At 52.7% G+C, this 26098-nt stretch overlaps 1 protein-coding gene across 1 annotated transcript in view; it reads right to left on the bottom strand.

Moving 5' to 3' along the window:
- The window catches only part of CRISPLD2 (cysteine rich secretory protein LCCL domain containing 2), a 117973-nt gene that overhangs the window by 2570 nt on the left and 89305 nt on the right, over nt 1–26098 (bottom strand). The window contains exon 15 of the mRNA XM_032284588.1: nt 23313–23318. Coding sequence (XP_032140479.1) covers nt 23313–23318 — 6 coding nt within the window. The remainder of the gene's footprint in view (nt 1–23312; nt 23319–26098) is intronic.

Here is a 26098-nt window from a genome sequence, read left to right as displayed (position 1 = left end):
GAAAAGAAAGAAAGAAAAAAGAGAGAGAGAAAGAAAGAAGGAAAGAGAGAAGGATAGAAAGAAAGAGAAAGAGAGAGAAAGAGAGAGAGAAAGAAAGAGAGAGAAAGAGAAAGAGAGAGAGAAAGAAGGAAGGAAGGAAAGAGAAAGAAGCAAAGAGAGAAAGAAAGAAAGGGAAGGAAGAAAGGAAAGAAGGAAGGAAAGAAAGAAAAAGAAAGATAGAGAAAGAGAAAGAAGGAAGGAAGGAAGGAAGGAAAGAAAGAAAGAACAAAAGAGAGGAAGAGAGAAAGAGGAGAGAGAGAAGTAGAGATAGAAAGAAGGAAAGAAAGAGAGAAAGAAAGAGCGGTTTGCAAACCTCCAGTCCCATCATTCTTTTATGGCCATGACCAAAAAAACAAAATTGTTATTCAGCCAATTCAGTGATGTTAGTTGGAGAAGAAAAGAACATTCGGTGAGCTGACCTGGTGCAGGATGGAATTCAGGTGGTGGGAAAGGGGCTTCTGGAAAGCTCCTTGGAATTAGAGCTGAGTGAAGACAGTTTTCCTGCAGCTCCCTGTGGTGAGTGCCAGGGTCTGGGCTGGTTGGAGGGAGGCTTGAGTTTTGTGGTGAATGTGGGGAGGTGACTGCAGGTGTGAGGCGTGACTGCAGGTGTGAGGCGTGGCTGCAGGTGTGAGGCGTGACTGCAGGTGTGAGGCGTGACTGCAGGTGTGAGGCGTGACTGCAGGTGTGAGGCGTGGCTGCAGGTGTGAGGCGTGACTGCAGGTGTGAGGCGTGACTGCAGGTGTGAGGCATGGCTGCAGGTGTGAGGTGTGGCTCATGGACACTTTGAGGGCCGTGTGCTTGGTGTGTGGGGAGCTGTGCTCCAGTGGCCACCGTTTCTGGGGCATGTGATCACGCAGCACTCCCCAGGCTTGGCAGAGAACAGCAGGGGCCACCTGGCTGGCTGGGGCAGGCCACACTGGCCCAAGTCTGACTGACTGGGCGAAAGCCCCTGCCAGGCCAGGGCACAGAAAAGAGCCTCACGCCGCCCTGCTAAGTTCATCATCTCATCTGGCCTCCCCCTGGCAACAGAGAGAGGAAGGCCAGGGGCTGGAGGCCAAGAAAGCAAGTTGAGGTCAGCATCGGCAGAGCCGGGCGGAGGAGACGGAGCAAGTGCAGGCCAGGCTGACAGACCAAGCAGCTCAGGACAGGCCGGAAGCCACGCCAGGCAGGCAGGCCAGAGTCAGCACTGGGAGGCTGGCCGGGCATCAGATGGCCTGGCAGTGGGCAGGAGCCACTCCCGAACCCAGGGGTTCCCAGCAGTGCGCCTGAGGACACAGACAGCTCCCCGCAGCTGTGACCCGGCCTCCTCCTGCTGGGGATGGGCTGCGGCAGGGCCAGAGGGCAGGGTGGCTGCGGCAGAGCAGCCGGGGTGACCTCAGTGCTCAGGAGGCACGGTGCTCCTGCTTCTCAGCTGTGATGTGCTCTGACTCAAGGCCAGGACTTGGCACAGGGCTGGAGGGACCTCACGGCAGGGACAGCCCCAAATTCCAAGAACCTTTCTGATGAGTCAGGGGTAGCTCAAAGGGGTGGCCTAGACCCCCCAAATATTCATGAGCTCTTCTTCCTTGTGTTTTAGATTGGATTCCCCAGAAGCAGAGCCTGAAGCAAGGATTTGGGTGCATATAGTTTAAGGGGAGGGAGGTGCATCCCGGGAACACAGGTGAGGGAATGGGGAGGTATCGCGGGGGGGGGCGGAAGGCAGTAAAGAATGGGGTGCCTGCTGGGGATGCTAGGGGTGATCACAGCATGCCTCAGAGCCACCCCATGTACGGGCAGGGAGCTGGGGTTTCTATAGCTATTCTTTTTTTTTTTTTGAGATGGGTTCTCAATCTGTCACCAGGCTGGAATGCAGTGGCATGATCTCGGCTTATTGCAACTTCCACTTCCTGGCACAAGCAATTCTCCAGCCTCAGCCTCCTGAGTTACTGGGACTACAGGTATGAGCCACCAACACCTAGCTAATTTTCATAATTTTTGTAGAGACGGGGTTTCACCCTGTTGGCCAGGCTGGTCCCAAACTCCTGAGCTCAAGGCCATCCGCCCGCCTCGGCCTCCTGAAGTGCTGGGATTTCCAGCATGAGCCACTGCGCCTGGCCACCCACACCTGTGCCTGGCCTTCATTGCTGGAGGGCTGCTCTGGGGACATCAGCTCCTTGTAGAGTGACCAGCTGTCACAGGTTACCTGGCACTAAGGGGTTGTCTGGGATGTGGGACTTTCCATGCTGAAACCAGGAATGCCCTGGGTGAACAGGAAGGAGTTAGGCGCCCTCCTCTCCAGCCCTTTTGGCTAGCCCCTTACCAACCCTGAGTGTGCTCCTGCAGTCAGAGAGAGCCCTCGGGGACTGCAGGAGAGAAGGTGCCGGCGTGGGCCATGCTGTGCGTTCAGAGGCGCCGACTGGGGCCTGCAGCAACACCTGCTAGGCCGGACCAGATGCTCCCACGGCCCCGTGCCTGCCTGCTCTCTGGGCGCCCTTCCTGCCACTCCCCTGCCTCCAGCCAGGATGCTCTGGCCAGCCTCGAGGTCTGGCAAACACCAGGATGCTGTGACCTCAGGCCCTGCCCTGGCCGTTCCCTCTGCCTGGACAGCTCTGCCTGGACACGCACATAGCGCCTACCCTCCACTGTCCCTTCTGCTCAATGTAATTGCACCCGTGGGGCCTTCCCCCTTCTTCCTCTTCCAGGAAGCCCCCCTTCCCCTTTTTTCCTCCGGAGCAGGCGTGTCGCTGACACACCTTCTGTCTTACGCGTTCCTTGTCTACCTCCAGCGCTGAGACACAGCCTGCAGGAGGAAAGCTGGCTGGCTGTCACCAGTGGGGACTCTCAATGCAGAGGTCAGTGCCGGCAAGCAGTAAACATCCAACAACTAAGCACATGCGTCGGAATCACCTAAAACCAACACTGTCTAAGCGGAAATAACGGTCTCAAATGCACCTGGAGACGAGGCTCCATGGAATCTGCGTCCTCCAAAGGAAGGTGGGGAACTGTCGGTCACGGACGTAAGAGAGGGAGCCTGGGTTCCTGCAGCCCGCTGCAGCCACTGCCTCTGCTGCCCGAGGCCTGCGAGCCTCCAGCATTCTCCAAAGTGAACACTAGTCAGGACCAGGCTTTCCCACTTCTGTATTTCAGCAAATTAATCTTTTGCAGAAACCCATCAAATACAACAAAAAATGTGGTATTGGCTTTGCTAAAGCAGAGCTGGGAAGTCTAGACCTGCTTACTCCCTGCTTCCCTCATGGGGGCCTGGATGGCCCTAGGGATTTGGGGTGCCGCTGGAAGTGCAGTAAGTTGGGGTGGGAGGAGTGGGAGGGGACAGGGACAGATGTGAAACTCTGCAGAGCTAAGCCCGGAGCTTCTCTAGCGGCGATGTGCATGCCCGCTGGTCAAGGCTCATTACAGATCGAAGGTCGACGCACGAGGCTGGAGCTGGAGCCAGCGTTTCTAAGTAACGACCGGGGGGCCTGTGGCGCAGGTCTGCGGCCAGGGCTGTGGGCAAGTCCCCCTCTCTGCCTGAGTCACAGGAATTTCATCATCTTGCCTGCACTTTCCACACGCTCAGCAGTGGTGAGGAGCAGGAGAGGAGGCAGAGGCCCCGGGAGCTCACCAGAGGCTCATCTCAGATACAGAGACCCAAGGGCCTGAGCTAGGCACTGTGTAAGCTGTGGTGAAAGAGAGGCCCTGTAGTACACGATTCTAAATAAGATAGACGCTTGTTTCTCCCCATAGCGCAAAGAGAGTTGGCCCGGGGCTGGTAGGGCAGCTCCACTGGCTTCAACACATGGGTTTTCTTTGTTGTTACTTTTAATTTTTAAAATTTCTCCCATGTCAGAATCTAAGAGAACAACACATGGTTTTTAACCTTGGGATCCAAAGTGATTGCCTCAGCTCCTGCCATCATGTCTACATCCCAGATAGTGGGAAGGAAGAAAGGCAACTGGAGCTCATGCCCATTCTTTTTAAGGGCCTAATGTAGAAAGTGGAGCAGACTGCTTGTGCTTAAGCTCACCTGGCGAAATCACAGGTACGTGGGCATCCCTCCCTGAAAAGGAGGCTAGGAAATGTAGTTTAAACCAAATTGTCTTCTGCCCAATGAAAAGCTGAGACATTCTATCACCAAAGGGGGAAGAGGGTATGGATATTGGTGACGACTGCGGGAAGGGAGGTTATTATTAAAACACTGAAGTTGAAGTCAGATGAATAAAATTCCGGCGCATTCATCAGATGGAGGCTGCTTGCACCAACTGTGCAGATACAGCGTGTGTAGTGTGTGCTCGTTGGAATAATGGCCCCAAACATGTCCATGTTCTAATCTCCAGACCCGTAGATATGGGATATTATGTGACAAAAGGCACTTAGCAAATGTGATTAAGTTGAAGACCTTTCGATGGGGAGATTTTCCTGGATTAGCTGGGTGAGCCCAACGTCATCACAGGGGTCCTGTGTGCGAGGAAAGTGAGGGCGCCAGGGTCAGAGAGGAGATGGGACCACAGAGCCTGAGGTCGGAGTGACGCATTTTGAAGGTGGAGGAAGGGACCATGAGCCGAGGGACGTGAGCGACCTCTAGGAAGCTGGAAAAGGCAAGCAAGGGATGAATCTTGCTGATTCCGCACAGCCACGCCCATGCTCACACTCACTAACGCCCACACCCACCCATGCCCACTCACCCACACCCACGCCATGCCCTCATCACACCCCACTGACCCATACCCATTCCCAAACCCACACCCATACCCATGCCCACTCACCCACATCCACTCACCAACACCCACTCACACCCACTCACCAACATCCACACCCATACCATGCCCTTGTCACGCCTACTCACCCACACCTATGCCCAAATCCATGCCCATAGCCAGGCCCAGTCACCCACACCCACTCATCTATACCTACACCCACTCACCCGGACCCACACCCACTCACCCATACTCACACTCATCTACATTCACACTCACCCACACCCACCATGCTCACCCACACTCACCCACACCCACCTACACCCACACTCACCCACATTCACCACACTCATCCACACCCACACCCACCCACACCCACCACACACCCACACCCACTCACCCACCTACACCCACACTCACCCACACCCACACACACCCACACTCTCACACCCACTCCCGCGTTCACACCCATGCTCTCTCACATCCACTCCCATTCAGCCTGGCACCACGGAGACGTGTCATTTCCCTGACGTCCCATCTTTGATGGAGGAGGAAAGCAGAGTGCCCCCAGAAAACACACACACGGAGAGCGTGCAGACTCCACACACAGGGCTGCAGCCGGGAAGCGATTTCCCCCGTTAACGTGGTACTGACATCACACCGAATGACGCGCCCCGGGGCCTTCCATGCACTTAGGCTGGTTTTAGCCACTGCATCTGCAGTGAATTTATACACGTCCTGGGGAACACACACCCCTGCTTAACCCCAAGGCTGCTTCTGGCTTGAGAGTGGGGTGCGGGGGGATTGGCCACCTGGGTTCTCCATGATTCCTCTGAGTCCTGATGTGAGTGTGGGGTCTGCACCTCGACTCAGACCCAGCCACTGGTGTCTTTCACCCCTTTTGGGGTCATCCACCGGGCCTCCTACCATCAACTGAGGACAGAAATTGCAACCCGGATCATTCCCAGGGCCCACGGGTTCAGCACTTTGTAGTCCTCAAAGAAATAACCCAGGCCGGGCGCTGTGGCTCATGCCTGTAATCCCAGCACTTTGGGAGGCCGAGGCGGGTGGATCACGAGGTCAAGAGATCGAGACCGTCCTGGTCAACATGGTGAAACCCCGTCTCTACTAAAAAAAATACAAAAATTCAGCTGGGCATGGTGGTGCGTGCCTGTAATCCCAGCTACTCAGGAGGCTGAGGCAGGAGAATTGCCTGAACCCAGGAGGCGGAGGTTGCGGTGAGCCGAGATCGCGCCATTGCACTCCAGCCTGGGTAACAAGAGCGAAACTCCGTCCCAAAAAAAAAAAGAAATAACCCAGCAGCCAGCAGAAGCTGAAGAGAGTTTCAGTCTCTGCTCTGCAACTGCCAAGGAACTCCGGAAGAACATCCAGGTGGACCCCACCTCCAGCCACAACAGCTCTTGAGAACCCCCTCCCCCGCTCCTGCTCCCCCGACCCCCTAAAAGCCTCTCAAATGCCACCACATCCCTCAGATTGGAGGCCCATGTGGCCTTGCTCCTTCCTCCTCTCCATGCGCCTCTCCATGCCGGCACCAGCCCCCACCCTCGCTCATGGCCGCAGCATCCCGCTCCGTCACATCCAACCACTTCTCCTCCTGCTCCTCCCTCACCGAGAGACCCCCCAGGACCCCCTGCACTGCCAATGTAGCTTTCTCTCACTCTGCCTCTCCCTGCAGGATTTCCAGTGAATTTCACTGATAAGCAAGCGTTTTAAAAATAAGTGACGCACATCGAGGACTACTTATGTGTCTGGCACTGTGCCCAACCTTTCCCAGACGACACAAACCCTTTACACAGCCTGATTGCCCTTCAGAAAAAGGATAATTTTTAGGCAGTCCCTTCTCCATTTTGTAGATAAGGAAACAGGCTGGACGGGTTCCCAGGGTCTCCCAAGGTCATGGTGTCGGGAGCTCGAGGAGCTGGGCGCAGGCTCGGGTCCAGCCTGGCATCGGAGCCTCTGGGCTGCTCTGCTTTGTTTTTCGGCTGTGGCAGGAACTGGCTGCAAAGAACCATCCCCTCTCACCGGCTTCAATAGCTTGTCTACATTTCCCTCCCTAAGAGTGGCCCTCAGGGTCCCGGGCCACTTTCCTCTTTTCCTGGCAAGTAACGTAAACTGAGCCACAGCTGTGGGTCTGAGGCCCGGCCAGGGAGGCCAAGCGGCTCTGGCTCTGGCCAGATGCTGGGCCTGGGACCAGGACTGAGTCGGCTAATGTACAGCCCCACCCTTGGGACGGGCCCAGCCAGGCCCAGGGAAATGCGACCGCTCGCCCTGCCTGGACTGGGAGGCTTTGTTTAAAGGGTGTCCTTTCAAAGGACTGTTCTGAGTAATGGGGCATGTGGGCCAGCACCCCTCTTCCACCATCTTGAAATCCCGTGACGCTGAAGGGGAGGAGAGGGCTGGCCCGGAGCAGGGCTCTGAGCCTCCGTTTCTCACCTGTAAAATGGAGCAGCAGCCGGTCTGCCCGCTCCAGGTGCTGTGAAGACCAAATGAGATCAAGGAAGGAAAAGTGCTTTGGAAACTCACTCACTCCATGAAGCGTCTTCGTGAAGAGCCGCGATAGGCCAGGCTGGGGAGGGGTGTGCAGAGGGCTCTGTCGGGTGGCAAAGTCGTACCCAGATGAGCCTGGGAGCCCCGGAGTGCCAGGCGGTTCTGGGGCACGGGAGGAGCTGCAGCTGGCAGGGCGGAGGGCAGTGAGCTGGAGGAGGAGCCGTCCCAGAGGCTGGAGCCAGCGGGAATGCCAGTTCAACCCAGCTTTGGACTCAGGGCCGGCCGGCTTTAGCTCACAAGCTCTTGAAAACAGGGGGCTGAGGCCCTGGCGAGGGCACTGGCCAAGGACACATGGCTGGGGCCTGGTGGAGCTGGGTTTGACGGCCTGAGCGGACGCCCAGAGGCTCCTGGGAGTGGGAGGAGGGGCAGGGCGCACAGATGGCCGGGGTCAAGGCGGGGAACCTGAAGGCCACCCTCTGAGCCTGAAGGCCAATGGCATGGCGAGGAGACCCTGTGGGAGGGTCTGAGTGAGGGTGGGGACAGAAGACACAGGGTCCTTGTGCCAGGAGCCCCATCTGTTCGTCTGTGACCCTGCCAGGGCTGGGCCAGGGACGCTTCCCTCTGATCACTGATGGGTTCCCCTTCACTTTTGGGGACCCCGGCTGGGCCTTCATCTTCTGGTCAAACACTTGGAGTTGGGCAAGAACATATCGTCTTGGAGATAAGTCCAGCCAGGTTCAAGGCCAGGCCTCCCGGAGCTGGCTTCACGGATGGCCACGGGCCCCGGCCTGGCTCTCCGGGATTGGAGGCGCCGGAGTCTTTTGATGTTGTTTGCCTTGAACCCCTGAGGAACTCGGGGAGCTCAGTTCACTTCAAGGACTGTGTGGCGTTTATAGACAAATCCGTCGGGAAAGTCTGTGGCCTTTAAACTAAAATGCAACTCTTAATGCCCTGCTCTGCTTTGTGTTATGAAGGCCCGGCCACTTGAAGGAGGCCTCAAGACAGAGCCCCTAACTTGGACGTGGAATTGAGCTCACACACCTGTTCTTTTTGTCCTTGTCTTTCTTCTCTCTGTCTTCCTTTGTTTTGAGATGGGGTCTTGCTGTGTTGCCCAGGCTGCAGTGCAGTAGCATGATCCTGGCTCACTGCAGCCTCAACTCCTGAGCTCAAGCAATCCTCCTGCCTCAGCCTCCCGAGTAGCTGGGATTACAGGCTTATGTCACCATGCCTGGCTGATTTTTAACATTTTTTGTAGAAATAAGGGTCTCCCCAAGTTGCACAGACTCCTGGCCTCAAGCCATCCGCCTGCCTCGGCCTCCTTCCCAAAGCACTGAGGTTACAGACGTGAGCCACCGCACGTGGCCTCAGGCACCTTTTCTAAACTATTTTGCTTAGGGATCAGTTTGGGAAAAATTAAAATACTCATGGGGTGCACCTGCTTTCTCTCATTAGCAATTGAAATCGCAGTGGACAATCTCACGGAGAAGTGTGGGTTTTTTTAACAGCTTTTCTTGAGATATAATTCACATTCCACACAATTCACCTGTTAAAAGCCCACAATTGTGTTTTTTTGGTGTATCCACAGGGGTGTGTAGCCATCACTACAATCCTCTTTAGAATATTTTATTGCCCCCAAAAAACCCCGTACCTTAGCCATCACCCCCAATTCCCCAACTTCCGCCAGCCCCTGCTAACCACAGATCCACTTTCACTCGCCGGATTGGCCTGCTGGGGACATCTCTTATGAATGGCATCATGCGGTCTGTGCTTCTCCGTGTCTTGCTTCTTTCACTCAGGGTCACCTCTTCAGGGTCATGGGCGCTGCTGCACGTCCCTGAACACCATTCCTTTTTCATGACCGAATCATGTTCCATGCGGGCTGTTTCCAGTTGTTTGGCTGCTGTGAATAGTGCTGCCAAGAGCATTCTTGCACACATTTTTGTGTGAATATAAGTTTTCACTTCTCTTGGGTGTGAACTCAGAAGTGGAATTGCTGGGTCCCCTGGAGACTCTATGTTTCACCTTTGGAGGATCAGCCAGATTGAGAACACGTAGGTTTTTACAACACACATGACGTGTTTATTAAGAAAATTTGCTGATACTGGTGAATGTTTACTACGGGCCAGGGTGTCCCATGAATGATCTTATTTTGTCCCCACAAGTTTATCTGGTCAGTTCTGTGACTGTCCCCAGTCGACAGGGAGGGAAAGCTGGGGATCAGAGAGGTTGTGACACCTGGGTAGATTCAAATCCCAGCTTGGATGAATCAGGGATTTGAATCCAGGCAGTGGGTTCCCCTCCCTTCTGATGCTTTCCGACGAGTGGCCTCTACTTAAGGGCCTGGTCTGCGGAGCACTGGGGCTCCTTTTCAGCCACAGAAGTGCTCCTGTTGGAGAACTGGCAACCCTGAGGCTACGTTTAACTCTTCCTTCTGGATCCTTTGGGAGCTGTGTCATGGGCACTGTGTGTCCAGAGGCCGCCACCATACCTGGCTCATTCATTCATCAGGACATAGGAGCCACCTCCTGCTGCACCCAGCACAGGCCAGGCCCACAGTCCAGTCCCTTGTTCCAGGCCAGCCTCCATGTCATGTAGGCCACTGCCACCACACCTTGGTGTCCTTGCTGATGGCAGCACTGGCATGAGGCTGTGCAAATGAAAGCAGTGGTCCTATCTGGCCTGATTCATCGGTTCTCATATCTGAGCTGCATCAGAATTTCCCGGACGGCCTCTTCAAACCCACCTTGCAGGCCCACTCCCTGAGAGTCTGAATCTGTCGGTCTGGAGTGGGGCCCGAGAATCTGCATTTACAGCAAGTTCCCAGATGAGGCTGCTGCTTCTGGCCTGGAGACCCCACTTTAAGGCATTCAGAAGTCCCCAGGATGGTGGCTGGGCCTAGGACCCTTTCTTGGATAACAGGTCAAGGGCTTCAGTCACTACTTGGGCTAAACAGCCTTTAAGAAACGGGGTTCCTGCTTCCCTGGAGGCCTCTCTGGACCCCTGGTTTGCATGGATGGAGCACATATTGGACAGGAAGGAAGAGGGGCTGCCTAGCTGGATTGGGGTTAGAGGTATCCTTTCTCACCCCTCCGGGGGTGGTAGAAATTGGTCCCTGGTGCTCTGCTGCCCTCTGGTGGTGGGCAATTCTGCACTGCCCCCTTTGAGGGGGAGGAGCCCCTTGAGTGCTGCCTGAAGCCAGGGTGCCCACTCCCTGGACCCCACTGCCAGGGTCCTCATACTTGTTCTCTCTTGGAAACTGATCAGCTGTCAGTCATAGGCACTTTAGTGAGAATATATCCAAGTCCTTGATTCTCATCTCCTGGGGGAGATTTACACTTAAAGCCCATGGCTTGTGGCTAAAGGACAGGAAGGCTCTGCCGTGGCTTGGAGCTTCATGCACCAGGGAAGGAAGGGGAGGGTCCTCCCAAGAGTCTTGCTGAACAGCTGTGTACCCTGACCCCTGACCCAGGGAGGGCCTGCTTCCCAGTCCTAGCCTCCTCCACCTCGAGGCGCCGGCTGTGCCGTTTGCATGCGTCCTTAGAAGGCACCATCCTCAGACCTTCCGCGCTTACCACGTGCTGAGTGTCCTTATTGTAGCCTCCTGCACGTGCACAGCGGCCCTCCAGAGTCATCATGATTTTACAGGCCAGGAGCCCAGACAGGCTCCGAGGCATCAGCCAAGGCGTGGAGATGGCCATTGGCCAGTGGGCTCCATGGACCGGGGCCTCAGAGACGCAAGAGTGGAAGACGATGTGGTGTGTGTGGGGGGGACACATGCAGATGGTGTGTAAGGCAAGGGATGGGATGACTCTGCAGGGGAGAGGGAGCCCGGGGAGAAGGGAAGACGCCCAGGGTCGGCCAGTTACTGGGGAGACCAGAAAGGGAGTGGGGCAGAGAGGCTGGGGAAGGAAGGAGAGAAACCGCGAGGGTGTGAAGCGGGCACGGGGCTTATGGGCAGACCATAACGGAAGGTTTGTGACCTTTAAGAAAAATCTGACCATTTGATTGGCTGCTCTGCTTGGCTGTCGTACAAAGCCCGCCCACTTTGAAGAGGGGACCAGAGGCAGCCTGAGGCTCCGTCCTCTGGGGAACTTGAACGCAAATGTCTTTCCTGTGTTTTTTGCTTGAAGTCCAATTTTCAAACTTGTTTTTTTCCCTTTTTTTGGTAGACATGGGGTCTCCCTTTGTTGTCCAGGGTGGTCTTGAACTCCTGGGCTCAAGCGATCCTCCTGCCTTTGCCTCTCTAAGTACTGGGATTGCAGACACGAGCCAGCATGCCTGGCAAGCTCCAGTTTTCAAAGAGAATATCTACATTCGTCAGAATAGTTTATATTCTTCAGGATAGTCTAATCAAACTAATGTAAATTACTAGTTTATATCATACAGTTGTAGCAGTTTGAATTGTCAAAAAGATCCGTCCACATACTAACCTCAAAGAATTATGACCGGAACCTCATCTGGAAGAAGGGTCCTTGCAGCTGTGATGAAGGATTTGAGATGGGTCATTCTGGATTAAGTGTGGGGGGAGGCACATTCAGTGGCAGGTGTCCTTATAGGAAACAGAAAGAGAGAAGGCCAAGTGAAGGTGAGGTGGAGGCTTGTGTGTCCTGGGATACATCAGTACCTATCATCCATCATCTGTCTGTAGGTAAGTAGACAGGTGGTAGCTACAGAGAAACATATCTAGATATAAAATATCCCTTGCATAGAGATCATGTGTCCTAGAAAATGAGAGCGTGCCGTCTGTGTTAGCGTTTATCAAAGCATGGCCTGAGCAACTCCTGCATCAAAGATGCCTCGGACTTTGTAAAACTAAAGTCTCCTGGGCCAGCTTTCACAACTACGGGGTTAGACTGTGGGCAGGTCCCAGGAATGGGCATTCTAGACATGGTTTCCGGGTGATTCTGATGCCCCTGGTGGTTCCCTGGTATGGTGAAGATGGCTTGGGAGCAGGTAGTGGGAGCAGAAGGAACCAGGGATGTGCCCAAGCAGAAAGGGAGGGGCAGCGTGGACTGTTCTAGCTAGGGGGAGCTCCTGGCACACCTCCCTTGGGGGCTGACGGACAGCTGGTGTGTGCTGGGGGCCCAGATGTCTGGTGTCACAGGGACCCTGTCCCACCCTTGCTGGCACTGGGGCCCCCACTGCCCTCTGGGCCCAGCGGCTGTTAGAGAGGCCAGGAGTGCGCAGAGGCTGTTGCCAGCTGCCCGCATCCTCGGCGCCCCTGGCCTTCCTGGCGTTTAGACAGCTGCTTCATGTCTGGCTGCTCTGGGAATTCTGGGGCCCGGGAAATGGCCGGAGCTGACATCCCAGGAGCAGCTGGTGGGGTGGGCCACAGGGCCATCTGGAAGTTTCCGGGCCTCAGGGAACACTTATGTAACTGGTTTGGAGGGGAGGTTTGGATAATAGATTTGCTGAGGGCCAAGAACAAACTGAGCCTTCCCCAGGACGGGCAGGTCCCCTCCGCCAGCAGGCATCTCATCCACTCCCCAGGGCCCTCTCAGCCCAGAGGGTCCCTGCTGTCAACGCCAGAAGAGCAGACGATGGGACTGAAGCGCTCCAAGGGCAAGGGCTTGTCTGTTTTGCCTTGTCACCCTCTGTGCTTAGCACAGCGCTTGGCACGTGGTGAGTGCTGAGTATTGAATGAACACGCACTCGTGTACATGACAGTTTCCTGCAGGGAGGAAGGACTGGCGCAGAGCAGCAGCTCGCAAAGCGGGATTCCCAGGGCAAGCCACATCAGCATCCCCTGGGAGCTTGTTACAGCTGCAGGTTCACTGCTGGGCGCGCGGGCTCACGCCTGTAATCCCAGCACTTTGGGAGGCCGAGATGGGCAGACCACCTGAGGTCGGGAGTTGGAGTTCAGCCTGACCAACATGGAGAAACCCCATCTCTACTAAAAACACAAAATTAGCCAGGCGTGGTGGCAGGTGCCTGTAATCCCAGCTACTTGGGAGGCTGAAGCAGGAGAATTGCTTGAACTGCGGAGGTGGAGGCTGCAGTGAGCTCCTGCCATTACTGTTACTACCACCGCTGCTACGGTGACCACCGCCACTGCCGTGACCGTTACTACCATTGCTATTGTTACTACTTCTACTCCTACTAGTGCTATTGATTTAGCTGAGGCAGAACGCCTGGGTCCTCCATGCATGGGCACTCACCTTAGATCGTAGCCGAGTCCCTGAAGGTGGGGCACAGATGCTGAGATGTTGCCAGGGACTCATGGGCAGCTGCTGGTCTGGACGAAAGGGCACTCAGGGCCTCTGAAGTGACACAGATTTGTATTCAAGTCCTGGTCCTGCCTCTTTCTTTATTTTTAAGACAGAGTTTCGTTCTGTGGCCCAGGCTGGAGTGCAGTGGTGCGTTCTGGGCTTACTGCAGCCTCAATTTCCTGGGCTCAAGTGATCCTCCCATCTCAGCCTCCCGAGTAGCTGGGACCACAGCTGCATGCCACCATGCCTGGCTAATTTTTTTGTATTCTTTGGAGAGATGGGGTTTTGCCATGTTGCCCGGGCTGATCTCCAACTCCTGGACTCAAGTGATGTTCCTGCCTTGGCCTTCCCAAGTGCTAGGATTGTGTGGGAAGTAGAAAAGTCCCTCTTTAAAATTTCCTTTCTCGTTAAATAAAAAATCATAAGTGCGCTAATAACTCTTTGTTAAGCCCTGTCCTATGCAGCTGTTAGACATGCCATGCTTACAGGCATGTGGTACATTCTATGTCCTTGTACTTTAACCAAGATATCTGTGCTGGACGTGCTCACAGGCACGTCCCGGCTCGTCACTGCTTTGACCTGGTTAGAAACGTTTCAAGTTGTTGGGTTTTAGTTTAGATTGTGAGGTCTGGCTCCAGTCAACGGAGATCAGACAGAGCTGTAAGGACGATGCCAAATGTGTAAGGGATAAACCTGTCTGCTTTTCCTTTGTTCGTTGTACCCTCGTGGCAACATGGCTAGTGAGGGTGCCCTTCCTGCAGTCCAGGGAGTCAAAAAGTAAAAATCGCTTTGCTGTGAGATCCTCTGTCTTGGTGCTAATTTTTCTGTGCGGCACCAAACATCTGTTTCCAACAGATTACAAGAGTGAGCCACTGTGCCTGGTGGCCCCGTCTTTTAATAGTGGGGAGACCTCGGGCAAATCACATACGAGCCCCGTGCCTCGGTTTCTTTATCTGTGAACGGAGGGTGGTGACAGCACTGCCTTCCTCGTAGGTGTCTTGGAGAGTGAATGCATTTGTCTCTGAGCGCGCTGACAAAGGTGTCTGGCATGCGGTGAGCACTAAACGCTAGCTGAGGCCGTGGCTACTGTGAGTAGTGCGATGCCCGTCATCACTACTGCTGCTCCTACTGTTTTTACCAGCTCCGTTGTTACTATTACTGACACTACGTTACTGTCACTACTAGGATTACTACCAGTAATAGCAGTGTTACTCCTACAGCCGCCACTTAGTACTGTTACTGCTGCTGTTACTACTCTTACTATTACAAATGTTACTACGACTTCCGCTATTGCTACTTATCTAGCGGAGGTGGAAGAGCGTGGCCTTCATGCGTGGACAGCACCGCCCATGCCCAGTGACTTAGCTATGGGCTCTGGGAACGAGAACCAAACCAAAGCCCGGTGCAGCTGGAGGGCTCAGAGGCCCGGGCGGTGCCTTAGAAAGACGCAGCTGGTCGCTGGCAGGGCAGAGGCAGAGCTTCTGCTACTTACAATATCAGACCTGATCATTAATGAATTTGGGACACGGTCAAAAGTAGGAAGAAATCAGTCCCCTGCTCAGAGAGCGCCTCTCTTAATCGGTAGTAAGTTTCCTTTCCGTCTTTTTCTGTGCATTGTAAAACGAAGATGATGTCATATCATAGATCACCCTTTGTTTTTTTTAATTTACTATGGCCACGATTTTTCTTTCTACCTCCTTCCTCAACTCAAAGGTACCTGGATGGACACCACCACCAGTCTGGCTTTATTCAGCCAGACAACCAGAAGGCATCTGACCCTGCCTTCTCCCTCTCCCCAAAGCCCGTGTACTCCCAAGCAAGTGTTTTTGCCTCAGTTTCTCTCTACCAGCTTCTCTCTATCCCAGTAGCCACCACCCTAGTCTGAGCTGCTGAAATCTCTCACCCGGGCTGGGAAATAGCCTCCAACAGGTCTCCTTGCCTGTATGCTGGCCCTGCCTAGCCATTTTCCATGCTGCCATGAGAAGGAGCCTTCGAGATGCAAATCTCATCCCAGCACCCTGGATGAACATTGCTCCTAGGATACAGACCAGATTCCTCCGCCAGGAAGCCTCCCTGTCTTTACACACAAAATCCCCCGCTTCAAAGCCACCTGCCACTGACTACCGCTACTGTTTTGGGGACTCCTGTCTACCCCTCCCCTGATTCTGGGAACCACTCTATCTCTGTGCTCAATCCAGAGCATTCATGTGAGAACTCATGTGCTGACAGAATGAGAGAGCTCTCATTGCAGTTCCGAAATCGCGACGCTGGGGCAGCATCGTGACTCACGTGTGGATGCATTGCGCTTTCTGAGTCATCCTTACATCTTGTTTCGTTGTCTTTTTGTTAGAATGTAGGATCCATGACCAGCCAGCGTGATGCATCGCTGTACACCCACAAAATTCTGGCATCTGCCATCCGAAGTGCTGAGAACGGCTCCATCGCTCTCATTCTGCTATCAGAGAAATAGAGCTGGTTCTTAGTCTAAAGAGAGATACGGGAGAGACAGCTGAGCAGAAGGGGGCTAGACACAGCAATCCTCGGAAACCCCTCCAGGCCTTGCTTCCTGAGCCGGGAGGGTTCCTGCGGTGGCCGAAGGCAGCCCCAGCCCCTGGTGATCTTCTGCTAGGTAACTCCCAGCCTGCAGTCACGCCCACACCTGCCCACTCTTATGATTGTCAAATTGTCTGTTGTCACCGACTGGTGAGTGAGATACCCGGGGCAGTTCTGAAAGATAGGTGTTGAGGTAAGGTGAGGCCACACAGGCCGCTGGGAGACGCTGGTGGCGTCTAAACTCCCTTTCCTTGACCATACTTTGGGGTTAGGTCCCCCGGTCCCTGGGGCAGTGCAGAATTTCCACACGAAGGGGCCACTGGGGGTCAGACAGGAGCACCTGCGGCCACTCCAAGCTGGGACCCATCTTTGCCGACACCTCGGGGTGTTCCCGCTGTATTCAGTGCCCTTTTGTTTCAAGAAATAATTTTCCTCTTAGTTCGTGGCACGTGGTGGGGTTTGTTGCTCTTGAATTGGCAAAGCAACTAGAGGAAAAACCAGCCCACACAGTCTGGAAGGCTGAGACTTGGATTCTCCCTCCTTAGCATCTGGGTGGTGGGCAAGGAGTGAAGTGTCTCATCTGTGAAATGGTCGCCACTCTGATCCACATCACTGCCATTGGGATAAAGTTTGCTGAGCACAGAGCCAGTGATGAGCGCACTATTAGTATCTGCATTTAATTAAATTGAATTATTTTCTTGAGACAGGGTCTTGCTCTGTCACCCCGGCTGGAGTGCCGTGGTGGGATCATAGCTAACTGCAGCCTCGACCTCTCGAGGTCAAACCAGCTTCCTGCCTCAGCCTCCTGAGTGGCTAGGATGACAGGTGAGCACCACCATACCCAGCTGATTTTTTTTTTTTTTTTTTTTTTGAGATGGAGTCTCGCTCTGTTGCCAGGCTAGAGTGCTGTAGCGTAATCTCGGCTCACTGCAACCTCTGCCTCCCAGGCTCAGGTGATTCTCTTGCCTCAGCCTCCTGAGTAGCTGGGATTACAGGTGTGCACCACCACACCCAGCTAATTTTCATATTTTTAGTAGAGACGGGGTTTCACCACCGTGGCCAAGATGGTCTCGATCTGCTGACCTCGTGATCTGCCTGCCTCGGCCTCCTAATGTCCTGGGATTACAGGTGTGAACCGCTGCACCCAGGCCCTGGCTAACGTCTTTTTTTTTTGTCCTTTTTGATGTGATGCTCTTCATGACGTGCTTCTGGTTTTGACCCAGGAGTCTGGGACCTGAGAACTATCCTGCGATGCCCTTGGAAAATTGAGTGCATTATACAATTGACGGCCTCAGGAACCAGGTCACTCAGACTCAAATCCCAGTTCTGTTCCCTCCAGCCTGTGTGAACTTGCATGAGTCACTTACCCTCTCTGTGCCTCAGTGTCTTCTTCTGTAAAATGGCGATAATAATGATACCTACCTCATGGGGCTGCGATGAGGATTAAGAAATTAAGATTAGGCCGGGCGCGGTGGCTCACGCCTGTAATCCCAGCACTTTGGGAGGCCGAGGCGGGCGGATCACGAGGTCAAGAGATTGAGACCATCCTGGCCAACGTGGTGAAAGCCCTTCTCTACTAAAAAAATACAAAAAAAATTAGCCAGGCATGGTGGCACGCGCCTGTGGTCCCAGCTACTCGGGAGGCTGAGGCAGAAGAATCACTTGAACCCGGGAGGTGGAGGTTACAGTGAGCTGAGACTGCGCCACTGCACTCTAGCCTGGGTGACAGAGCAAGGCTCCATCTCAAAAAAAACAAAAAACAAAAAACTGGCCGGGTGTGTTAGACAGCTCCTATAATTCCAGCTACTTGGGAGGCTAAGGCAGGAGAATCACTTCAACCTGGGAGGCAGAGATTGCAGTGAGTTGAGATCACTGCCATTACACTCCAGCCTGGACAACAAGAGTAAAACTTTGTCTCAAAAAAAGAAGAAACAAATATTTGTAAAGCCGAAGACAGTGCCTGGCACAGGTAGGACGGAGCAATGTGGAAATACAGTAGCTGTCTGGTTTCTATCACACCATGTTAAAGATGCAGCTTGCATTACATTACTTCTGGATCCAGGGAAACAGTGGCTCAGCCACAAGAAATGGGTTCATGTTTGATCCGTTTCCTTTCCCTTGGGCTCCCCCTTTACACATGCGCGCGCACACACATGGAGGAGAGACAGAGTTCCTTTTCTCCATCAGTTTCCCAAGCCCAGCCCACCAGGCAAGGGGATCAGCGAGGAGGGAGGAGGTTTAAACTCTCCACGAGGCTCCTGGTTCCCCACGCTCTTCGTCAGCTCTCTAGGGAGAAATCATCCCCATTTACCTTCTGCCTCTTTGTAGTCCCTTCTTTTAACAGGAAAACATCCAACGGCCCAGGGAAAAAGTCAGAAAGAGGAGTCACAGAAACAAACCCTCTTCTCCCCAGGGCTGAGCTGGTGGAAGCAGAGGCAGCTGTCTCTCCCACCCAGGAAGTCAAAGTTTTCTGCCCCCTTCCTCCGTGGAGCAGCTGTATACGGCCACACACATCCTGACCGGCAGCCTAGAGCGGTTGGAATTGGAAAACGGGACCAGTGTCCACACACACTCCTCCAGGGTTGGTGTCATCAGCTGTGCATTCATTCATTCATTCATTCACTCATTCATTCAACAAAGTGGCACTGGATATAGGAACAGTATAGCACTTCCTTGACATAAGTAACTCCATCCTGGAAAAAGACTCCATCCTACATTTTGAAAGACATCATGACAGCAGGGACCAGATGTTTTGCCTAATCCACAAAGACTGCCCCTATCTGGATAAGGACTACAGGCACACTCTCTTCCTCTCTCAGTCCCCATCAAAAGACTCTGTGGCCATCAGGACAGCAGGATTCCCCCAGCTGGAATCGACAGTCTTAACAGACAGGGTCATGCTGTCACTTGTGATAAGTGCCCAGGATCTGCCACTGAAAGCTGTGCCCACATCAAAGATGCTTCCTTGGAAGGTGCTGATGGACCACTGAGGCAGGAACCATGATGGTGCCCTGTTTACAGGTAAAGACATTAAGGCACAGAGAGGTTAAGAAACTTGCCCAAGGCCACACAGCTAGAACGACCAGGACAGGCCAGGATGTTCTTCTTGTCCACATCACTCTCCTTAGACTGGTTCATTAACCCTTTCTCCTATCTTCTCCCCCCTCTATTTTTTTTCCTGAGATGGAGTCTCACTGTCGTACAGGCTGGGGTACACTGGTGTGATCTTGTCTCATTGCAACCTCCGCCTCCCAGGTTCAAGCGATTCTCCTGCCTCAGCCCCCCGAGTAGCTGGGATTATGGGTGCACACCATCACACCTGGCTAATTTTTTATATTTTTGCTAGAGATGGGGTTTCACCATATTGGCCAGGCTGGTCTTGAACTCCTGACCTCAAGTGATCCACCCGTTTCAGCCTTCCAAAGTGCTGGCGTTACAGGTGTGAGCCACGCACCCAGCCTGTCCTTTCCTCTTGATGTGAGTTACTCTGTCTGATGCGGAAGGTTTCATCCATAACATGTACACATTGAGTAAGCTTCCCACTGTATCCCACTAGGTATGGTTTGCAGTACTGGCCCACTTCTGGCATGGCTTGAGCCTGTGTGCCTGCAGCTCCCTATGGAGCCAACAGGAAGTGCTAGACAGAACTGCCTCACCTCCGTGGAGCTCATGGCTTCCATGATGGAATGGCATCAGTAAAAATCTGAGAGTGTGGAGAGGCGTAAATGTGCACGGACCTGGCTATCCCTGACCTTGTGCCACTCACCATTTATTGCTCGAGGCCCCCTTGATTGCTCAGCCATTTTTAGAACTGTTCATGTGTTATCTTGCTGTTAGCAAACACACTGACAATGCCTTCCTTGTTAGGATATTGTTCAGCAGTCTTGGGTCCAAGTCCTAGTGAAGTACTTTTCACATATTACCTCATTTATTTCTCATAACCGCTCAGCGAGGCAGGAACCGTGATGGTCCCCTGTTTACAGATAAGGACTCTGAGGCACAGAGAGGTTAAGGAACTTGCCCGAGACCACATGGTTAGAAGGGGCTGCCCTGGGACTCCATGACATGAGCTCCTGACTGTTCAGTTACCCGCTGCTGTCTGGTGATCCTGGGAATGGTAAAGTGTCCCGAATGCAGCTGGTGAGTCAAGTTTGAGGACTCAGGGTGGGGGTGAAACCTCAGAAGGCAGAAACACGGAGACTTTGTGAGATGGTGGGGGGAGCAGAGTGTCTGTGTGGCAAGGAAGCCTGGCTCAGGCACCTATCAGCCATGTGACCTTGGTCTCCCGCTGGGACTCGGAGAGGGACCTTGATGGCTGATGACACACAGCAGCAGGGGTGGAGCTGGGATGTGGGACTTCTGATTCTTGCTGTGCACCTGGATGGCTCTGCAAGTGTGCTCCAGGTGTGATCACCACATCCACAAAGCGTGGCTGGATCAGCAGAGAGACCCAGGCTCTTGGCTCTGCCTCTTAACTGCTTTATCTGAGCCAAATGATTTAAGTCAAGCCTCAGTTTTCTCATTTGAAAAATGGCTGCAATAATGTTCTTATGTCATGGGGTTGTTGTGAAGACAAGTTATAATATTTTAGCAGGCTCAACTCAATAAAGAGCAGACAGCCGGGCCAGATCGCATGCAGGACCTTCCTGGAGTGAGTCCAGGAGAGAATGGAGGTGAGGGGCGGCGTGGCTCGAATCGGGTGTTTACCTGCAATCTCATCCAGTATTGAATGGCTGGAGAAGAAAGAAGCGTGGTTTCTTTTTTTTCTTTTGAGACCAAGTCTTGCTGTCACCCAGGCTGGAGTGCAGTGGCAAGATTTCTGCTCACTGCAACCTCTGCTTCCTCGGCTCAAGCAATTCTCCTGCCTCAGCCTCCCAAGTAGCTGGGATTGCAGGTACGTGCCACCACTTCTGGCTAATTCTTGTATTTTTAGTACAGACGAGGTTTCACCATGTTGCCCAGGCTGGTCTCGAACTCCTGACCTCAGGTGATCCACCCGCCTTGGCCTCCCAAAGTGCTGGGATTACGGGCTTGTGCCATTGCATCTGACCACAAATTTATTTTTCCATAATGAAACTTGACCTCCTCCCCCATCGCCAACCAACTTGGTGGAATAAAGCTTTATCGCCTCATTCAAGCAGATGCATCCTGGTTTTCCTACTATTTCAGGTTTAAGTCAGTTAATTCAGAATGCTCTCCTTCTACCTTCTCCTTGGGCTGGCATTTAATATTCTTTAAAAACAGAAGTCAGAGCCTCTCGGCCAGGTGTGGTGACTCATGCCTGTAATCCCAGCACTTTGGGAGTCCGGGGAGGGTGGATCATGAGGTCAGGAGTTTGAGACCAGCTTGGCCAACATGGCAAAATCCCATCTCTACTAAAAATACAAAAATTAGCCGTGTGTGATGGCACGTGCTTATAAGCCCAGCTACTCAGGAGGCTGAGGCAGGAGAATCGCTTGAATGCGGGAGACAGAGGTTGCAGTGAGCCAAGATCATGCCACTGCAGTCTAGCCTGGGTGACAGACCAAGACTCTGTCTCAAAAAAAGAAAAAGAGAAGAAGTCAGAGCCTCTCCCTCTCATCTCAGAGCCCACCCCACCCACAGCTCCCGGCTTCCTAGACTTGAGGCCTAAGTCCCTCCCACAGCTGGACAAACAGCCGTCTCTGACCTGGCCACCATTTCTCCCTCTCCCTCAGCCACTCTGTCCTTCCACGCTGGCTTCCCCCGAGCCCCTGGCCAAGGCACCCCCATCTCAGCAGCTTGAGGCTCACGAGGCTCACTGTTTTCTCCGTCAGAGCTCTCCTCATGGACTCCTGTGAGCTCCTACCCCGCCTCCACCTTGCCCCTTTTCAGCCATCCCCTTCTTAGCAGTGAGGTCTTCCCCGGTCATCTTATTTAAATAGCCACACCCTCTGCACTGGTGCCCTCCCCGCCTCCCCCAGTCCCTTTCCTGGGTTCTTTTCCCCCACTACCCTTCCCACCACCGCCTGACACAGGATAAGTACAACCTGTCCTCTTGTTTACTGCCTGCCTCCCCCATGTGGGGGAGGATGTAAGCTCCATGTGTGAGCACACACATTTGTGTCTGCTTTCTTTTCATTTGTGGTATGTCTAGGAACTAGGACGGCGCCTGGAATGCAATAGGTCATCAATAAATGTCAATTAGATGGACAGATGGACAGAGGATGGGTGGGGATGATGGAGGAATGGATGGAAGGAAAGATGAATGAATATATAGATGGTTGAATGAATGGATGGATGGATGGTTGGAGAAAGGATGGATGGATGGGGATGATGGAAGAATGCATAGGGATGATGGATGGATGGATGGGTGGAAGGATAGATGGATGAATAGATGGCTGAATGAATGGATGAATGGATGGTTGGAGAAGAGATGGATGGATGGGATAGCTGGAAAATGGATGGATGGATGGATGGATGCATAATTGGGATCAGGGTGCATGTAGCGTTCCTGGTCTTCAGGGAGCTCTGAGATTATGGGTACCATTTGTTCAGGATAGCACCAGCTACAAGGTATCATGGCTGTGTTCTCTGTGGTGGCATCTGCTGAAAGGGCTGGGTCTCCCATCCATGCCCTTTCCCTGTGAGGAGATCTTCAGGTTCTCCTGGGTCTCTCTTTTGGGGACACAGGAGCCTCCGCCTGCTCTCCTACACCAAGCCAGAACATTGCTGCCTCACTGGGCAGCTTCAGGCTTGCTCTGCCCTGGACTTCCTTCCAGTCCCCTCTTCCAAGGGTGCTTCAGCTTGGAGCGTAGGGAATAATGCAAGTTCTGAGTGGAAGTGTGAAATAAGACCCTTCTACTCTTGGATTTTCCACAACTGACCTGAGACTTTCTCCTTATTCCTCAGCTGGATTTGGCTCTGTGAGACGTGGAGCAGGTGACCCTTTCCAGAAACTTGAGTTCATTTAAGCAGATAAAGGATCTGTTAAAAGGACCTTGAAGATCCCACAAAATCTCAGGGAGAGCTGGAGGACCAGGTGGGGAAGCTGTGTAGCCAGGAATGGCTCCCAGGTCCTGCTGCAGAGCTGTTTGAGGGGACCCACTGGCCTGGTGGCAGGGCCGTGGCTCTCTGCAGCCCCCTGGGGTGGAGCCCGGACTCTCTGGTTAGACCCACACCGGGGGTGCCATATTAACAGCAGGCCCGTTCAACGGGAACTGCGGATAAGCAATAAGTCGGTTTTGGGGCTAAGTGTGTCCCATGCCATATTTTATTGTTATTTTATTTTGCCTAAATTTGGCATTTCCACATGCTGCTCCTGAAGCCCCCACTGCTCCCCTCCGAGCTCTCTGGACCCCACTCCTTGGACATGGTGCTCAAGCTGCAAGGGAGTCTGGGAAAGCAAGCATCAGATACTCGAAGCTTCTACAGGGGGAGGGGGCCCTGTCTCATAGGACTGGGGAGCCCCTCAGACCATTGCCAGCATCTGGGTTTAGGCTTTTGCTCTCCATCATCAGATCTGGATGGGGTAAGGAACCAGACTCTCCCCAAATCAGACTCTCCCCAAATCTGTCTGTTGTTTTTGAGATACAAGCATCTCTTTTCTCAACCTGTTTTCTCTGCCAGAGTGGTTTTTTTTTTTTTTTTTTTTTTTTTCCTGCCTATTTAGACACCATTCTCCACCAGAAGGAACCAGGGAACCAGGGCTCCTTGGAGAAATGGCTGATTCCAGGGCTGGGCAGGGGAAGTACAAGATGAGCCAGGAACATCTTGTTGTGCCAGAATATCAGGAAGTCCTCGAACTGTGGGGCCGAGCTGGAAGGAAATGGAGCCAGCTGGACGGAGTTCCCCTCTCCAAATCTGGGACAGTTTGAGCATCCAAGTAAAACTGATAGGAAAGCATTTTAATCCACTGCACAAAATAAGAATTCACGGGTCCATGCCAATGTATATATGTGTATATATGCATGTGTGTGTACATTACAGATCAATGATGTATCATATGTATATCTATATCTCATATATACATAAAATCCATATCTAGATATAGATTGTATATCTATATGACATGATATAAGTATAAAATGATATATATCAATTATATAATATATACATAAATATCAGTATACACACACATATGCATGTGTGCATTTGAATAAATAAATAAATAAATGGAGAGGGGAAACCTCTTTCTTACTGTACAAGGCCAACTAATAAATGTGGAAACAGCAGTGGAGTTAGAAAGTTCACCTTTGGCAACCATCAGAAAACACTTGTCTCAGGCAAGAATCATCAACAGAGGCAAAAACTAGTGGGTGAAGTTTTTATGGGGAATAGGCTATTTACAAAGTCTCAATATACCTCTCCAGAAGATAATGACTTAGTTTTAAAAAAAACGGAAGCCAGGCACAGTGGCTCACGCCTGTAATCCCAGCTACTCAGGAGGCTGAGGCAGGAGAATCACTTGAACCCAGGAGGCGGAGGTTGCAGTGAGCCAAGATCATGCCACTGCACTCCAGCCTGAGCAAGAGAGGAAGACCCTGTCTCAAAAAAAAAAAAGAAAAGAAAAAAAAAAAAGGCAAAGATAAACTAAGGAGCAACTGCAGACGCAAGGACACTGAAAAGACTCTAAAGCTTCCCGCCGGTGGCTCACATCTGTAATCCCAGGGCTCTGGGAGGCCGAGGGGGAAGGATGAGTGGAGCTCAGGAGTTGAGATCAGCCTGAGCAACATAGCAAAACCCCACCTCTACAAAAAAATGAAACCAAAAAGAAAACAAAAATTAGCCGGGCATGGTGGCACACACCCGTGGTCCCAGCTACTCCGGAGGCTGAGGTGGGAGGATCACTTGAGCTCAGGAGGTTGAGGCTGCAGTGAGCCCTGGCTGCGCCGCTGCACTCCAGCCTGGACAACACCAGATTAAGACCCTGTCTCAAAAACAAAAAACAAACAAACCAACCCAAAACCAAAAAAACGAAAAGAAAACATGAAAACGGAATGCACCTCATGACCTGAGATTTTCTTTTGCCGTAAAGGACCTTACTGAGACAACTGGCAAAACCTGAACAGTCTGTCAGTTAGATGATATAGCGCACCAATGTTAATTTCCTGATTTAGAAAATTATATCATGGCTATGTAAGAGAATGTCCTCATTCTGAGGAAATATACGCTCAAAGTATTGCGATAAAAGGAGTGTGATGCCTACAATTCTCTCTTAGATAATTTAGAAATGAGACAGAGGAAGAAAATGCGCAATGCAGCGCAATACTAACGCGTGGGAGTCTGAATGAAAGGGGTATGGAGATTCTTTGTACTGTTCCCGCCACTTTTCTGCCAGTCTGAAACTGCATCCAAATTAAAAAGTGAAGAAACAAATAGGCAGGGTGTGGTGGCTTGCACCTGCAATCCCAGCACTTTGAGGAGCTGTGATGGGAGGATGACTTGAGTCCAGAAGTTCAAGACCAGCCTGGGCAACATGGCGAAACCCCACCTCCACAAAAAATACAAAGATCATCCGGGGGTGAAGGCATGCACCTGTGGTCCCAGCTACTTGGGCGGCTGAGGTGGGAGAATTGCTTGAGACTGGGAGGCAGAGATTGCAGCGAGCCTAAATGCTTACACCACTGCCCTCCAGCCTGAGTGACAGAGCAAGCCTGTCTCTAAGCAAACAAACAGACAAACCAGAAGTCAGTGTAGAAACTCGAAAGCCGACATTGACCCATTTGTTCCCTCTGTTCGGCTGTGGCCTCCCTTTCCTGGGGTAGGAGCCAGGACAGCAATGGCTGACAGTCTTAAGAGGAGAAGACAACGCAGGGAACGCCAAGCACATTGGTCAAAATAACGATGTTCGGAGCAGTAACAACCTGCATGTAGCAGGGCAAATGCCACGCGCAGAGGACGCTGCGGGCAGAGCTGGAAGTATTTTGCAAACATCAGCCACTATTATCCAATCTTGCGGATCTTCGCAATTGACCTGCACAATCTGAACTTACTCAACATTTAAAATCCACATGGTAAAGGCCTGGTATTTATTAAAGAGGAAAGCTATCCCCATCACACATGGAAAAGGGCCGCACTCGAGAGCCTGGACGCAGGCAGCCGCATTCACTGCACGCCCCAAATTCCTCTGGGGCTTCGGCGCACTGAGGCACTCGG

This window comes from Sapajus apella, unplaced genomic scaffold, assembly GCF_009761245.1.
Source record: "Sapajus apella isolate SASKATOON/1434 unplaced genomic scaffold, GSC_monkey_1.0 scaffold15, whole genome shotgun sequence".
Classification (NCBI taxonomy): Eukaryota; Metazoa; Chordata; class Mammalia; order Primates; family Cebidae; genus Sapajus; species Sapajus apella.
The sequence above is the reverse complement of the archived record's forward strand: the minus strand, read 5'-3'. Positions and strand labels throughout refer to the sequence as shown.